Source organism: Muscardinus avellanarius (assembly GCF_963383645.1).
Source record: "Muscardinus avellanarius genome assembly, chromosome: 12".
Classification (NCBI taxonomy): Eukaryota; Metazoa; Chordata; class Mammalia; order Rodentia; family Gliridae; genus Muscardinus; species Muscardinus avellanarius.
Genome location: NC_137798.1, coordinates 38427042 through 38445342, shown reverse-complemented (window position 1 = coordinate 38445342; position 18301 = coordinate 38427042). Strand labels below are relative to the sequence as shown.

General features: G+C 36.0%; 1 protein-coding gene across 1 annotated transcript in view; it reads right to left on the bottom strand.

Moving 5' to 3' along the window:
* The window catches only part of AKAP6 (A-kinase anchoring protein 6), a gene marked incomplete at its 3' end in the record, with an annotated part of 393582 nt that overhangs the window by 36861 nt on the left and 338420 nt on the right, over positions 1-18301 (bottom strand). The window contains exon 11 of the mRNA XM_080707612.1: positions 17797-18012. Within this exon, the coding sequence (XP_080563738.1) occupies positions 17797-18012 (216 nt within the window). The remainder of the gene's footprint in view (positions 1-17796; positions 18013-18301) is intronic.

Sequence of the window (18301 nt, the reverse complement as noted above, 5' to 3'; positions counted from 1 at the left end):
CAAAAAACCATTTCCCCCCTCAATTTTACTTTTTTTAATCTTAGTAATTCTCCTTGTTGGTCATAATTTTTTAATTATATCAAAACTTAATTTCATCCATGTATTTTTTTCTGATGAATCCAACTGTTCAAGAGCCAATGGATGAAGGTGGAGGAAAGTATTGGATTTATTTCCAAATGATGTTCCTTAGCTAAATCTAATCTAGCTGGAGTCTTCAGATAACATGTAATGCACAAATTCTTATTAGTACTCAACTAATAGGACATTGTCTCTTAACAGAAATCACTGTGTTGTCATTTCACGATACCATTCTTGAATTCAATAAAAACAGAAATCCAGGATGTTTCTAACAAAAAGCAAGAATAATTGAAGTTATTAGCATGAGATATAATAACCAACCAAAGTAGTCTTAGGTAGAAGAAAGGTAATAAATTTTATCAACAAATCCTTAAAGAGCCAAAACAGCGTGAAGCCCTAGAGTGGACATACCTGGGTCATACTGGCTACATGACCTGGTAATTAATCTTTCCCAAACTTAGTTTCTTTATCTGCAGTTGTTATAAAGATTAAGTAAGACTATATAAGAAAAGTGGTAACACAGTGACTCAGATAGTTTGCATGTTCACTACTGCTAGAGAATAACACAGCAGCCTCATTCTCTTGGTGACTGATATTTTGAATATACTACCTGGATTTTTAGAGGCATATTTGACATATTAAAAAACCAAAATTAATATGAAAAAATTAAAACTTGAGAAACATATTTTCTCACATTGTATGACACCCTCCTGTGTTAGCAATTTTGTGGGTTCCCCTGAGGGAACTGGTCTATACTAGACTGAACCTGTTCAGTTGAGAGAGGTTTATTGAGAGTACATTTGAAATAATAAATTTGATTTGTGGTATATACAAATCACTTCTAGGAAACTGGCCTTACTATGAAATATGTAGAAATTTCAGAAGTTTCTGTGAAGCATGTGTGAATTTAATAAGTAAGAAGCCCCATATAGTTAGAGGAAATGCTTAAATAACTGTTAGTATGCTAGCAGTGGTCAACAAGACACATAACAGTCCAGATTTGTACTTTCTCTAGTGATTTGAAAAGGAAACTGTTGGCACAGTTTTTTTCTTAAGATCCCCATAAGAAACAATTGCTTTTCCTAGTATATTTAGGCATGATTAATTTGGTGCAATTAAAACTTCTTTATATAACACATGGCGATAAAGGGATTCGATCCATAATTTCCTAAACTATATTTGAAAAGTAATACCTGCTAATTTCTAATTTCAAGGTGGTTGCTGGGTAGCACAGTAGTAGAGGGCTTAGGTTCATTCCTCAGCATGAAAAAACTTTCTAAAAGTTTCAAATTTTTAGTGAGGCAGTTTAGGATATTGATTCAGGACACTGACTTTGGAGCCAGAATTCCTAGATTCAAAAGCCTATAAGCTAATAGGTAACTTTAGAAAAGTTGCTGAAATTTTCTTTGCCTCAATATTTTCTTGTGCTAAAGAGGATAAGAATAACACAGACACGCGCACACACACACACACATTTTATAGTTGTTGTTATATAATGTCTTAAATGATCTTAGCATGTAAATGACTCAGAACAGTGCCTGATAAATACCAAGAGCTATGAGTTAGCCATTGTTACTATTCTTGGTCTTTTGGAAAAGGAATGCCCATTTTCATTTACTTATTCTAAGGTAGAGATACTGTTGTGTTTCAGGCTAATCTATCAACCCCTTCTAACTAATGTGCTGAATATGATCATGTAAAATTCTGAATATGGTTACATGTTTTTAAAACAGCTTTATTGAGGTATAATCTATATGAAATAAACTACATGACACAATACAAAATTTTCATTTTCATTTTCATATATGAACAAAATCATCATTACAATCAAGATCATGAATATATCACCCCAAAAGATTCATTATTGCCTATTTTAATTCTTTCAGTAGTCACAAAGATTTTACCCTATGAATTTTTTTCTACTTTTTTTGTGGCACTGGGGATGGAACCCAGGGGTATTCGTATTCTACCTCTGAGCTATACGTCCAACCCTATCTTTTAATTTTTTAAATTTTGAAACAGGGTCTAAGTTATAGAGGATCTCATTAAGTTCTTGGGGCCGGCCTCCAACCTGTGATTCTCTTGTTTCAGCCTCCAAAGTATTGGGATTACAAGCGTGCATCACCACATCTGGCTCTACTTTTTTTTCCTCTTTTTTTTTTTGTTTACATTTTATATTTAGGTAAACCTTACTATTGGTGTATGTATACTCAATTGTTTTAGGGTCACTTACTGAAAGACCAGCCTCTCCATTGAATTGGCTATGCACTGTTGTCAAAAATCAATGGATTAATTATATGTAGCTGTATATATGGAATAACTGTTCTATTTATTAATTGTTGATTTTGGCTCTAGTGCCACATTCTCTTGACTACTGAAACTTTAAGTTTTGATGTTAGGAGGTGTAAGTTCTCTACTTTATTAATCTGTATTAAAATTGTTTTGACTATTCTCGGACCTTTGTATTTCCAAATGAATTTTATAATCAGCTTAGAAATTCCTGTCCCCCCATCACTAGGATGTCATTGGCTGTGGTAAGAATGATATTTTAATAATACTGTCTTCTAACCCATAAATACAGTATAGTTCATTATTCATTTATTTGTATTTAATATCTCTCAGATATATTTTCTTGCCTTTTGTACATAGTTTTTCCATCTTTTGTTAGATACATCTCTAAGCCTTTCATGACTCTGCTGCTATTGTAACTAGTATTGATTTTAATATCAATTTCTGATTGTTCACCAACAGTACACAGAATACAACTGATGTTTGTATGTTAGTTATTTTCTGTAACCTGGTTAAGTTCCCTTATCAGTTCTGGGATCTTTTTGGAGACTCTAGCATTTTCATATAGATATAAAATCTGTGAGTAAAGGTAACTTTGTTTCTTAATTTTCAAATGTCTAATTTTTTTCATGCTTTATTTCTTTGGCTGACATGTCAATGAAATATTGAATAGAAATGTTGAAAAATATATATCCTTGTTTTGTTCCTGGTTTTAGGAGAAAAGTGCTCAGTATTTTACCATTAACTCTGGTGTTAACTGTAAATTACTTATAGATATGCTTTACGAACTCATGGAAATTTCTTTTTCATTCTTAGGTTTCTGAGAATTTGTATCAGATTTTGCTAAGTGCTCTTTTAGTATTCCATGAGATAATCACATTATTTTCCATTCTAAGTCTATAAATATAGATAACTATACTGATGGGTTTTTTCAAAAAATAAATTACCTTTTTATTTCTAGGATAAACTTCAAATGATCATGATGTATTACCTATTTCATCTATTGTTAATTTGATCTGATATAATTTTGAGAATCTTTTATCTATATTCATGAGGAATGTTATTCTTTAATATTCTTAGATTGTAACTGTCTGATTTTCGTATCTGGATAATATTTGTCCAGAGAATAAAAATAGAAAATATTGCTTTTTTCCAATTTTTTAGGAGACACTGCATAAAACTAGTGTTTTTTTCCTTAAATATTTGACAGAATCCACCCAAAGAGCCATCTGTGTTTGGGATTTTCTTTTTATAAAGATTTTAGTTTAATAGTTCACTTAGTAGATATAAAGTTATTCAGATTATTCCCTTTATATTCTGTTAAGATTAGTAGAAAATGTAGTCATGGCTGTTCCTTATTCCTGACATTATTTGTTTCTTCTTTCTTTTTTCCTAATCAGTCTATCTGGAGGCTTATAAGTTTCATTAAACTTTGAAAAACAATGCATATTTTTATTTCATTGATCTTCCTATTGTTTTTGGCTGTTTTCTATTTCATTAATTTCTGCTCTGTTCTTCATCATCTCCTTAATTCTACTTCTCTGTCTTTTAACTTGTTTTTCCTTTCCTAGTTTCATAAGGTTAAAGCTAAGATAAATCTATTCAGCTCAAAATACAGCTGGTTTTCCATAGCCATGGGTTTAGAATCAACTGTAGAAAAAAAAAATAGTCAGGAAGAATATTGTACTTGTACTGAACACATGTAAAATTACTTTCTTGTCATTATTCCATAAAAATACAGTATAACAATTATTTAAATATCATTTACATTTTATAACTATTAGAATTAATCTAGAAATCTGGGCTTGGCAGCACATGCTTATAATCCTAGTACATTGGAGGTAAGAGGATCACAGGTTCACTGCCAGCCTTGGCAACTTAATGAGGCCTTCAATAACTTAACAAGACTGTTTCAAAATAAAAAATAAAATAGGGCTGAGGGTGTATCTTAGAAGCAGAATGTTCCTGGGTTCCTCAGTCCCACACATACAAAATAAAAAGTAATCTAGAGATGATTTAAAATATTAGCTAGGAGCCGGGCATGGTGGTATACGCTTGTAATCCTAGCTTGGGAGGCTGAGATAGGAGGATCACACAAGTTCAAAGCCAGTCTCACCTACTTAGTGAGGCTCTTAGCAACTTAGTGAGACCTTGTTTCCACATAAAATATAAAATAGGCCCAGGAGTATAGCCCGGAGGTAGAAGAGCCCCTGGGTTCCATCTCCAGTATCACACAACAAAATAAAATAATAAAATAAAATAAAATATTAGTTAGAATATGTATTGTTATATGTAAATTCTGTTATCATAAAAATATATTTATCTTTAATTGTTATGTAATAATTGTACTAGTACAGTATTTTATATAAGAGATTTGACCATCCTCAGAATTTATTTATTTATTTATTTATTTATTTATTTATTTATTTATTTATTTTGGTGGTACTGGGGTTCCTGAAAACCCTACTACCTCTGGGCTACATTCCCAGACCTATTGTTATACTTTTTATTTGGAAACAGTATGGCTGGTTTTGAAACTGCAAGATCCTCCTGTCTCCGCCTCCCAAGTGCGGGAATTACAAGCCTGTGCCACCACACCCGGCCATCCTCAGATATTTATATGACTTGGGGTCCTGGAAACAATCCTTTATCATCCTTCCAATAAGGAATTATTTTCTAATTTCCCTTTTTAATCATGATTCTGAATTGTGCATCATTGTGTCATTTAATTTTCATACATTTGGCATTTCCAGGTGTATTTCTAGAATTTATTTCTAAATTAATTTTATTACAGTCAAAGCAAAATACTTTGGGCATATAAATTCTTTTAAATTTAAGACTTGTGACTCAGAAGAGTCAGTTTTGGTGCATGTTTGTGTATACTTGAAGGTATATTCTGCTGTTAGATGGCATGCCTGATTAACTTTATTGTGTATATATATATAAGTTGTATAACATGATGTTTGGCTATACATACACATAGTATTATAGTCAAGCAAATTTATATATCTATCATCTTATATAGTTATCTTTCTTTGCATGCAGGGTTAATAGTATATAGAATTTACCCACTTGGGGTGTGTGTGTGTGTGTGTGTGTGTGTGTGTGTGTGTGTGTTTGTGTGTGTTTTACTGGAGATTGAGACTATGGGCATTCTATCTCTGTGCTACATCCCCAACTTTATTTTATTTTTCAGTTTTCAAACAGGGTCTCTCTAAATTGCTGAGGCTGGCTTGGAACCTGTAATTTTCCTGTCTCAACCTCCCAAATACTGGGATTACAGGCATGTGGCATCACACCTACCACAATCTACCCTCTTAAATAAATTTCTAGCATATGATATCAACTATAGTCCTCATATTCTACATTGGATCTCTAGATTATTCATCCTGCTATACCTGAAACATTATATTCTTTGACCTATATATTTTTATTTCCTCTGTACTTCCACTCGCAGCCATAATAACTACCTTTCAACTATATATTTATATACTTTTCAAAATTCCATATATAAGTGAGATCATGTAGCATTTTTACCTCTGCATCTGATTTTTCACCTAGGATTCTCTGTGTTTTTACAAATGGCAGACTCTTCTTTAAAACTGAATATTACACTCACAATTTCTTTTGCCATTCATCCCTCAATAGATATTTCAGGGTTTTCCCCCATATGTTGATTATGATGAAAAATGAATGATGCAATGAGCAGGGAAGTACAGATATCTTAATGAGGTTGAGATGTGATTTCTGTTGGACATATATTCAGAAAAAGGATTGTTGGCTCATATGGTAATTCTATTTTCAATTACATTAGGAACATCCACACTGTTTCCCACACTGGCTGCATCTACCTACTTCTGCCAATGATAAACAAGGTTACCTGTTTTCTATACCATCACCAATACTTGTTATCTCTTGTCTCTCTAATAAAAAGTCTTGGTTAACTGCAACTAATTTCCATGTCTTTCATCCATCTTGAATTGACTCTTGTGCAGGGTGAGAAAGTTGGATTTATTTCCATTTTCTGCATATGAATAACCAGCCTTGCCAATACCATTTTTTGAGGAAGCTATCTTTTTTTCCAGTGTATATTTTTGGCCCCTTTATCAAAAACCAGTTGGCTGTAAGTGTGTGGATTTGTTTCTGAATCTTTTATTTTGCTCCATCGGTCTATGTGTCTGCTTTTGTGCCAAAACTACACTGTTTTTATTACTATGGCTCTGTAGTGTAGTTTGAAATCAGGTATTTTGATGCCTCCTGCATGGTTCTTATTGCTGAGAACTATTTTGGCGATTCTGAGTCTTTTGTTGTTTCAAATGAAATTAAGCACTGATTTTTCTGTATCTGTGAAGAATTACCTTGGTGTTTTAATAGGGATTGCATTGAATCTATAGATCACTTTTGGAAGGATGATAATTTTGTAGAGCATTATTACCTCCTTGGTTAGATTTATCCCTAGGAAATCTGAAACATTGTTTGTGGGATTGTAAATTAGTGCAACCACTTTAGAAAACAATGTGGAAGATCCTCAGAAGAATGAGAATGAACCTACCCTATGACTCGGCTATACCACTCCTGGGTATATGCCTCCCCAAATTGAAACAGACTATCATATTAATGCGTGCACATGTACTTTTATAGCTGCACAATTCATAATTATCAAACTATGGAAACAGACACAATGTCCACCAACAGATGAATAGATTATGAATTATGGGATACACACACACACACACACACACACACACACACACACACACACACAATGGAATTCTATCCCTCCATAAAGAAGAACAAAATTGTGTCATTTGCAAGGAAATTGATGGAACTGGATAATATTATGCTGAAATTAGTCACAAAAAGTGAAAGTTCAGACATTCTCCCTCATATGCAGAAACTAGGAAGAAATTGGGGCACAGAAGGGGTTTCAGACAAAGGAAGAAAAACCTTAGTGGATGAAGCAGGGGACCTAAATACGGGAGATGAAAAGGGGGAGGAAGACTTAAAGACAGAAACACCTCAATGGACACGATGCACATACACAAATTTATCAAAGCCGATCAATATGTTGAGTATAGAAAAGTGGGGAGGAGGAGGGAGTGGGGTGGGAGCTGAGGGAGGCTTCAAAGAGTACCATGTGCATGTATGCTTTTATCATCCTGAACTGCATCGAGATGCACGATTACAAGGCACCAATTTAAAAAAGGCCTTGGTTGAAGTGTTTTAAATATCAATTCAGTTGGCATAAAATATCATTTAAGCTTTTATGCTCTTACTAATTTTTTGGTCTATCAATTCTTGAGGAGAGGTGCTAGAGTCTCTGCCCCAAAATTGTATTTTTCTGGTTTCCACACATTTGTATCAATTTTTTTGTTTGGTGTATTTGTGAGCTCTGTTTTAGACATTTAGTAACATTATGTTCTCATGATTAATTGGAACTTTTATCATTAAGAAACGTATTCTTAGCTGGGCATGGTGGCCCACGTTCGTAATCCCAACATTCGGGAGGCTGAGACTGGAGGATTGCGGTCATGGACAGCCTCAGCTACTTAGTGAGGCCCTCTGCAACTGAGTGAGACCCTGTTTCAAAATAAAGAAGAATAAGCCAGGCGTGGTGGCGCACGCTTGTAATCCCCACGCTTGGGAGGCGGAGACAGGAGGATCCTGTAGGTTCAAAGCCAGCCTTGCTGGCTTAGGAGACCCTGTTTCCAAATAAAAATATAAAAATAAGTGTCTGGGAGTGTAGCCCGGAGGTAGCAGGGTTTCCAGGAACCCCAGTACCACCAAAAAAAGAAAGAAAGAAAGAAAGAAAATTAAAAATAGGGTATGGGGTGTAGCTCGGAGGTTGAATACCCCTGGGTTCCATCCCCAGACACACACACACACACACACACACACACACAAAAGTATTCTTTTATGTTTGGGATATTCTTTACTCCGAAAGATACTTTTAAAAATATTAATATAGTTACTCCAACTCTATTTTTATTAGTATGAGCATAATACATATTTTCATCTCTTTTAACTTATGTCTTTATATTTAAAATGGATTTCTTAAAGGCAACATAGAGTTCAGTCTGAACTTTTTATTCAATCAGATAATATCTTTTTAATTTTTTAGTGCATGGCTACTTACTAGGATTATTGATGCAGTTGGTTTAAATTTATCTTGTTTTTTTATTTACAAAGATTTGTTATATCTTATTATTGTCTTTTCCTTCTTTCTCTAGATTGAGTTTTTTAAGTGAGTTTACTTAATTTCCTTTATTGGCCTACTGGGTATAGTTTTTGTTGCATTTTTAAAGGATTACAGTATACATTTTGTCTTGTCATAATTCACCTTTAAAGGATATTGCATCATATAGAATAAAAACGATACAGAAGGATAATACCATTTCTTGCTTCCCGGCATTTGTGACACTGTCATATATTGTACTCCTACATGATATAAGTTCTATAATACACTGTTATTATCTTGATTCAAATAGCCTATTATGATTTAAAGATACTTAAATAATATAAAAACTTCTCATTAGCCCACATAGTTACCATTTCCAGTGTCCTTTATTCCTTTGTGCATATCCAGGATTTATTCTGATATTTCCGTTTTGATTGAGGACCATCTTTAAAAAATCTTATAGCACAGATCTATTCCTGGTAAGTATTTTCGGCGTTCTTAAATATTTTTATTTTTGTCTTCCTTTTTGAATGATATTTTGTATTTGTATAGATTTCTGGATTGTTTATTTATTTTTGTGGTCCTGGGGATGAAGCCCCAGACCTATTTATTTTATTTTGGAAACATGGTCTCACTAAATTGCGAAGGGCCTCTCTAAGTTGCTGAGGCAAGCTTTAAACCCGTGATCCTCCTGTTTCAGCCTCCCATGTACTGGGATTACAAGTGTGAGCCACCACACCTGCTGTATTTTTTCAATAATTTAAAGATGCTGATCAACTATCCACTGACATTATGTGTTATCAGATAACACATAATAGACCCCTCTTTTTATTCTATAAATAATGTGTACTTTCTCCTCTGGACACTTTGGAGGTATTCTTCTTTTTTTTTTTTTTTTTTGGTGGTACTGGGGTTCCTGGAAGCCCTTCTATCTTCAGGCTACACTCCCAGACCAATTTTTATATTTTTTTATTTGGAAACAGGGTCTCCTAAGCCAGCGCGCGCGGCTGGCTTCGAACCTGCACGATCCTCCTGTGTCTGCCTCCCAAGCGTGGGGATTACAAGCGTGTGCCACCACGCCCGGCTACTTTGGAGGTATTCTTATATCACTGATTTTAATCCACTTTATTATGATGTCCATTAGTGTGTTTTCTCCATTTATTATGCTTGAAGTTGGTTGAGGTTATTGCATGTAACAGTGTGTAGTATTCCTCAAACCTGGAAATTTTGGACATTCTTTCTCCAAAACTGCCTCTGCTTTGTTTAAAGGCTTCTAATTATGTACATATTAGGCTGATTGAAGTTATCTCGCCTATTACTGATGCTCTGGTTTTATTTTGCTTTGTCTTTTTCTGTTTAATTTTAGAAAGAGACTACTACCATAATTTCAGATTTATGACTTATTTCTCTTGTGATGTTTAATTGGCTGGCAATCCTATCCAGTATTTTTGTTTTATTGGTTTTTTTTGGGGGGAAAGGAAATACTGTGACTTGAACCTATGGGCCCTCTACCCTTGACCTTCACCTCTAGCCCTTTATATTTTGTATTTGAGATAGGTCTCACTAAGTTGCCAAGGCTGCCTTAAAGCCATGATCCTCCTGTTTCAGCCTTCCAAGTCACTAGGATTACAGGTATGCACCTCCACACTGGGCTCCAGCACATTTTCTATCTCACTAATTATAATTTTTATCTTTAGAAATTTTATTTCAGAGAGAAATTTTCAATGTTTTTACCTATGATACCTACCATTTTATAGCATCTTGAACATACCGAATGCAAGTATAATAACTGAATGTTCTTATCTACTAATTTTATCATTTATATCATTTATAGATTTGTTTATATTGATTGATATTTTTTCTCTTCATCAGCTGAATTTTACTGCTTCTTTAAAAATAGCGTCTGAGACTTCCGGGAAGATGGCGACCGAGAAAAGCGGGACTTAAGAGCCCCGCTAACAACCAATCTCCATTACCACAAAATCAGCGCCTTTCATAGCCAGAAAACACCATCACCAGAGAAACAAAAAAATCACCAGGCTCCAGAGAGAAAGTGGACTGAGAACAGAGCTCAGAGCCACAGAGGAGATACACCGGCCTCACGCAAGAGGACGTGGCAGCAGCGTCATACTGCCAGGGGCAGCGGCAAATTCACTGGACGGCTACAGCAAGCCGAGGTGAACCGCTGCGGAACAGCCAGGCGGGATTTCTCCCCGCAGGTAAAATCTAAAGCTCCCAGTGGCTGAGCTCAGCACACGCTGCAGGGATTCAGAGTGGAAATCAAAACCAAGAAGAAACACACCAGCCTCACAGCCGAGGGCATAGCAGTGGCGCCATATTGCCACCAGCGGCAGCAGCAGAGAATTCAACTGAATCCAGTACAGCTACATCTGCGTACTCAAGAACAGTGAGTCAAATTGCGGGCCACAGAGGAGAAATCCCAGTACTGTACTCCCTGGGACTTGACCCAGTGGGGGAGGGGCGGTGGCAGAGATATCACACCATAGGAGAACGTGCAACCTGGCACCCCCCACAGTCTAAAGCAGCCTCTATCGACTCTCTGGGTCGGAGACTCTGATACAACCCAGTAAAGGAGTAGTGAGGTCTGAGATACTACTGACTCAAGATCCAGAACACCTTAAGTGAAGTCATAGTGACCCAAGGGAAGAACCCAGAGAAGGCACAAATTTCCGAAATCATGGGAAAGAGGAATAACACTGGAGCAATAAATGCCCACAACCCCACAACATCAGAACCCGATAAAACAGAAAATCAGAGATTTCTAGAAGATCAAATCAGGGAAATAACTGTAGAAATAATAGAGGTGCTTCAAAAAGAACTCAGAGAGAGCCAAAAAGAGATAAAGGATGTAATTAATGAAGTAAAGGCCTCAATTCAAAGCACAAACAACCGATTAGACCACATGGAGAACAGAATCTCGCTCTTAGAAGATGATCATTCCAAAAATGAATGCATAGTTTCTAATCTAGGAAAAAATATCCGATAGCAGGAATCTGACATTGAAGAAATATGGGCCCATTTTAAGAGAGCTAACCTAAGAATAATTGGAATAGAGGAGGGAAAAGAAAGTGAAACCAAAGGGATCAACAATCTCTTCAAGGAAGTAATAGCAGAAAATTTTCCAAACATAGAGCAAGAGGTTGATAAACAGGTCCAGGAAACTTATAGAACTCCCTTTAGACAGGATCCGAGAAGAGGATCCCCACGCCACATAATTGTCAAAATGACCAATGTGGAATCCAATCAGAGCATCTTAAAGGCAACAAAAACAAAGGGCCAAGTGGCATTCAGAGGCAAGCCAATTAGAATCACTCCAGACTTCCCAAACCAAGTCATGAGAGCCAGAAGGGCTTGGAGTAACATATTCCAAACTCTGAAAGAAAACAACTTCCAGCCAAAAATTTCCTATCCAGCAAAACTTTCTATCAAATTAGATGGAGAAATAAGAAGCTTCCATGACAAACAGAAACTGAAGGAATTTATGTCTTCAAAACCAGCGCTAGAGAAAATACTCAAAGAGATTAACTACAAAGAAGAAATAGGTAACACTCACCAGAACCAGAGAAACAAGAGTTTCCATCCAACAGACAGCTAAGATTGGTTATCTGTGGAGATTCATTATTTATCGTCTGGCTGAGTTTCGAGGTGTTCGGCTGGAACCCAAGAACTGAGAATACAGACCTGCAACTCTGCACCTGCTATGAAGCTGGGTTTTTGTCTTCGTGAATTCGTCGGTCAGTCCTTAAGAAATGGCCATCTGTTCTGCAGGCACACTCATCCTTAAAGTGTTGTGGGATCACTCAAAACATGCGGATGTGTCTGTAGATCTCAGTGCTAAGGGCCCCTATGCTTTACGTTATTAATAGCTGTTCTAGTATTCTATTTTATTGCTAATAGTTGTGATGAACCCGATTTGTTAACGTTTATGGATACAAAATCGTCTTGGGAACCTATACTTCTTCCACTCTCAGTCTGTGCTCCTGAGTTCATGACTTGCTTAGTGCTCAAACTGTTTAAATGTGTGTTTTAAAGTTTGAGGCTGGAGCTCAGCGGGAGAGCACCTGCCTGGCATGCGCAAAGCCCTGGGTTCCACCCCAGCCTCTCACAGACATACAGCAGTCGGCTGTGGGGAGCTGTATCACGACACTTTATGTGGCGGAACCTGAAACAGCCAGGCGTTTACTTCGTTGTAGTAGCATTTGTATTGATATTGGCCTTTTGTTTAAAGACAGAAAGTATGATACTTGGGTTGTGTCCGGTCTTAAAGATAAATCAGAAAGCAGTGGTTTCATTTCATGAAAGTTAATTTAACTGTAGATCTTTAATTTTATTACTGAACTTAGCAAACACTGTTAACAGCATTTCTCCTGACATGTACTGTCTGTCCTGTTGATGTAAACATAGGATAAAATGTCCTAAATCTAGTTCTACTTTAATTTCAGTGTTTTTATGTCATTGAGCTTGCCCCCAATTTATTTATTTATTATTTGCTTATTTATTTATCGTGTTACTGGGTATTAAACCCAGGGGCATTCTACCTCCAAGCTATACCCCTAGCCCTATTTTTTTTTAATTTTGAAGCAGAGACTCACTAAGTTGTGGAGGGCCTCACTAAGTAGCCGAGGCTGGCCATGAACCTGTGATCCTCCTGTCTCAGCCTCCCAAGTACTGCGATTATAAGTGTGCACCACCACACCTGGCTCCTTGTCCAAAATTTCTATTTGAAATTCTGTTAATCTTTGCATACTTGATGGCATCTATACCAAGATTGACTGGGCACGTATGGAAAGCATTCTCGTGCTAATTTCAAATTTAGTTTGTTCTTTCAAAAAAATAAAAAAAAGGAATTGCCCTCTGAGTAATGACTGTGTAATGGGAAGTATAACCAGAAACTAGCAAAATGGGTCTAAAACAGAATAAAATATTCACATCATACCAACATTTTTTAAAACAGAAAATTTTACTTTATATTTTAGGGTAAACACTTTTATAACTTTTCAAAAATTATTTAATTAAATATTCTTGAAACAGCTAATGATCCAAAGAAAATTAAGGTATCTCATGTGTTAAGTTGTCTGTCTGTAATGAATTCTTCCTGACTAAAGATGGTTCTAAAACAAACTTTAATTTCTCCACTAGTCTTTCTGCTATTCTTGCCATGTATCCCTTTTTATTATAAAATAATAAAGGTTTTGTGATAAGCAGTAGAATAAAAAAAAAAAGTTTTATATTTTGGTCTTTTATCTATTTTGAGTTAATATTTGTATATGGGATTAGGTAAGGGTCCAACTTTATTCTTTTCCATGTAATTATTATGTTTCAACAATATTTAGTTAAAATATTATTATTTCTACCACCAAATGTTCGTGGAAACCTTGTCAAAAATAACTTGACAATATAGGGAAGAATTTAGCTCTAGGCTTTTATTTAACTCCAATGGTTTATATATCTGCCTTTAGAATAGTACTACACTGTTTCAATTATTGTAGCTTTATATGGTTTGAAATCAGAAAATATATATCTTCTAGCTTTGTTCTTTTTCAAGATCGTTTTGGGTATCTAGAGTCCATATTCCATATTAGGATAGAGTTTTTTTCTGAAAAATAAATATATAAATATATGATAGTTTCACCTAAAAAAAATAGAAAAAAATATTCTCTGGTAAGAAAGAAAGTAAAAAGAAATATTGAAATGTTATCTTTAAGTCATCAAAAGCTTGGTATCAGACAAATGAAACTGTTATGTGAGATTATCATTTTTAATTTTGGATAAATTGCTATAATACTAGATGTCAACCACTAAGCCAAGCATGGGAGGGAGGGATGGGGAGAGAATGGGGTGGGGATCGGGTGGGGGCTGACTGGGTGATGTGTGCATGTATGTCTACAAAAGTTTGTATCCCAATATGATGTATGAATACAGTGCACCAATAAAAAATTGAAAAATAAAAAAAATAAAAATAAAAATAAAAATAGCATCTGATAAGCTCCCAGACACTAAATTTTATGTTGCTAGATACTGGGTATTTGTATTGCTATATATTCTTTAGCCTGTCCTCCAATGCAATTAAATTGCTTTGAAACCGTTTGACCCTTTCAGGTCTGGCTTTTATGCTAGCAGTATTTATTCTAGTTTTGCACCACTATTGAGGTAAAATCCCACTTAGTACTCAATCACAGGCCCTGTAAGTGATGAGGGAAAGGGAACTCTTCCTAGCCTTGTAGAAGCCCTGTAGATTGCCCCCTCTAATCCTTTCTGGTGGCTCCTCCTGCTGAAGACTGGAGGATTCCTCTGCATATCTCTGTAAATCCTGCCTGTGTAGCCGTCTCTTCTCTGCCACCCTGCCCTACAGCATGCTGGTGTCCCCAGATTCCATGCAGAAGCTGGAGGTCTCCTTGAAGCAAGGAAACAAACCTGGGAGTTGGGTGGGGGGGCTTATCCCAGAAGAAGAAAGACTAAAGGTCATCTTCTTGATGTACTTACAAAATAAAATATTTTATAGAAATACAACTATACTTAGAGCACTTTATGAAAACATAAAAATTTAGAGTTAACACAGGTACAGTATCTCTAACCAAATGCCTTAATAAAAATTATCAAAAAAGCATGTACTCATTCATTCAGCAAATATTTATCAAAGACTTAATATGTGCAAAGGTATCACAAATTCTGAAGACACAGAAGTATAGGTTGGCATTATTCCATTCCCTATTCTTCCATCCCTTTCCTGAGTGACTTTCAACCTTTGAAAGCACAGAAAACCTTATTTGTTACCTCAACATTACAAATACCCTACACATTCAGCAGACAGAGGAGGAAGAAAAAGGGGGGTTCTTTTGCTCTTTGTAGTTTAAACTTACCTCAGTATAGTATCTTGAGTCTCTAAGAAGAAGCCCTGGTTTCTCAAAGCTAAAAATTGTCATTAACATAGATAGCTAGGGGATATAACCCAAAATCTATGTTTATTATGGAGATATCTACTCTAGCTCCTATCATATTATTCAGATAAATCCTTAAAGAAATCCATTATTGTCTTTTCCAAACCAGTATATGTACATATTTCCTCTGGGGATTGAACCTGGAGGCATTATACGTCTGAGCTACTATAGCCCAGCCCTTTTTAATTTTGAAATAGGGTGTCATTAAGTTTCTAAAGGTCTCACTAAGTTGCTCAGGCTCACCTTGAACCTGAAATCCTCCTTTCTCAGTCTCCCAAGCATTAGGATTGCATGCATGCACCACCACATTTGTCTCCAAGTCAGTTCGAATGATTCCAAAATGTATGAATTTTTCCTACTGAAGCTGATTTTTCGTCCAAGTCTAATTATCATCACTACCACATTTATAGGCTTCAAAGTATAGAAAAATAATGATAACCCCTTCTGCCCTTCCAAACATACTCAAAAAAGAAAAAAGAAAAAGAAAAAGAAAAATATGCCATCTAAATAGCTTCACAACAAATAGGTCATTTCAAGAAAAGACATCCAATTATGTAGACTCTGATTACTGGTAATAACTTTGAAGTCTTAAGAAATTTAACAACTTTAGCTCAAAACAATTAAACAGAACAGTTGAAGAGAAAATCACCCCTGGCTCAACATCACTATAGATGCAAAAAGAACAAGAAGGCTTACTGATTCATTGTCCCTTTTGTTCTGAGTCCTCAGTGTCACACATTAGCAAATAAAGCAAATACTGCTTTGTTAAAATTAGAATTCATAGGAAAAAACTACTTTTCAGTAGCGGAATTTTTATATTAGCCTTTTTCAGTTTTGAATCCTGAACTTATCAAAGGCATAGAACTGAAAAACATATAAGGAAAACCAGATGTAGAACTAAATATATGAGAAAAACTTTCCATTCTCTGTGCATATTTATTTCATTTACTTAGGTGAGATATGAAATTGGCCCTTCAACTAATAGGTGCTGATTTCAATGTCATTTGGGTAATATCAACCTTCTATCAATAAATTCTTTCTCTTTAGAATATGAAAGTTTTCTAGATAAATGCATGTTCTTTATTATAAAAAATAACTTCTAGCCTTATATATTTTCTTCAGCTAGGAACAGCTTGAACCTGTATTCAACTTGAAAAAATTTTAAAAGAAAGCACTATCCTCATTGTGAATACTTCATTAAAACTCTGAGAATGAACTTGCCAATTTTCAGCAATTCAACGCTATCAGAAGGAACAAGTAGAACAAATAGGGATTGGCGTACGAATAATTAGTGTTAACTCGTGTCATGTGAGGGAAAGGTGGACAGCGCACGTTATTTCATCACATTATGTGCACAGCGTATACACTGTTCTCTATCACCTCAGAGAATTAGGTCATTTCCTACCAAAACATTCATAGAGTACCATACAAATAATGAATATTGTTGGTAAATGATTGAGACAAAGGAGGAGAAACCTTAGATGAGCAAAAAAGAAAATAAGGCGAGCTAACTGAGGATGGTTGGGAGAGGGAAACTCTCTAATGTACAAGATGTACATTCACAAACATACCCAAGTCAATCACTAGCTGGGCGTGGCAGTGCATGCTTGTAATCCCCACGCTCGGGAGGCTGAGACAGGAGGATCGCACAGGTTTGAAGCCAGGCTCAGCTACTTAGTAAGGCTCTCAGCAACTTAGTGAGACCCTGGTTCCAAATAAAATATAAAATAGGTCTGGGGGTATAGCCCGGAGGTAGAAAAGCTCCTGGATTCCACCTCCAGTACCACACACACACAAAAAAAGTCAATGACTAAGCCAAAAAGAGAAGTAGTGAAGGGGGAGGGAATGGGGTGGGAGTTGGGGAAGGGCTGAATGAGTGATGTGTGCATGTCTGCCTCCACCATCTTGTACCCTATTAAAATGTATGATTACAGTGTACCAGTAAAAAAAATTAAAAAAAGAATGAATGGTTTAGGGGTAAGGTTAAATAAATATATAATTTTTTTAAAGGCAGTGTAAGGAGTTGTTTGACCACTGTGCCCCGTACTCTGTTATCCTATTAATACACTGAAATCAAGCAAGAAACTTAGAAAAAGCAAGATATGCTAACATGCATCTCAGTAAGGAAAATAACTCTGGGTTAGGACAAACAGAGTTTCATGTAGTGGATAGGTAACTCTTCAGTTAGCAAAATGGCTTGTAACACAAACACATTTTTCAAGCTCTGGAAAACCTATTTTTTGTTTGTTTGAAAAAAAATTGGAGACAATTACACTTAAAAAAATCACTCACAGATTCCGTTCCCATCTTCTTTTGTAGCCGTGTTTGCCACTGGACGGCTTGCATGACAATGGCTTCCCACCTTCTTTCGAGATTTACAATGATCAGCTGCATGGGCTGGTGGTCTGCGTTCAGATTGCAGGTCTCCCGGTCATCTAGGAGATGCTGGCATAATCGGAGTACAGAGGCCACTCCTCGGCGTCGCTGCTTGATTTCACGACAGAGGGACTGCAACAGAGACAGACCGACCTATGAGTGTTTATAGGACAGGCTTCCCTACAACATGAAACACTCTCTTCCACCATGATTTCAAGTTGTAATATTATGCTCAGCACAAACAATAGCACAAAAAGAAGGGTTCGGGTCTCCTTTAGATTGGAGGCCTCTCACATAAAAAGCTGACGAATGCTAGAGCATTCTGCCGCACCCCAGTCCTCTTCCCATTTTCAATGATTTCTTCCTCTAAGATTCTGGGTCCCAACTTGACAACTAGGTAATTACCAATTCCTAACCTAAT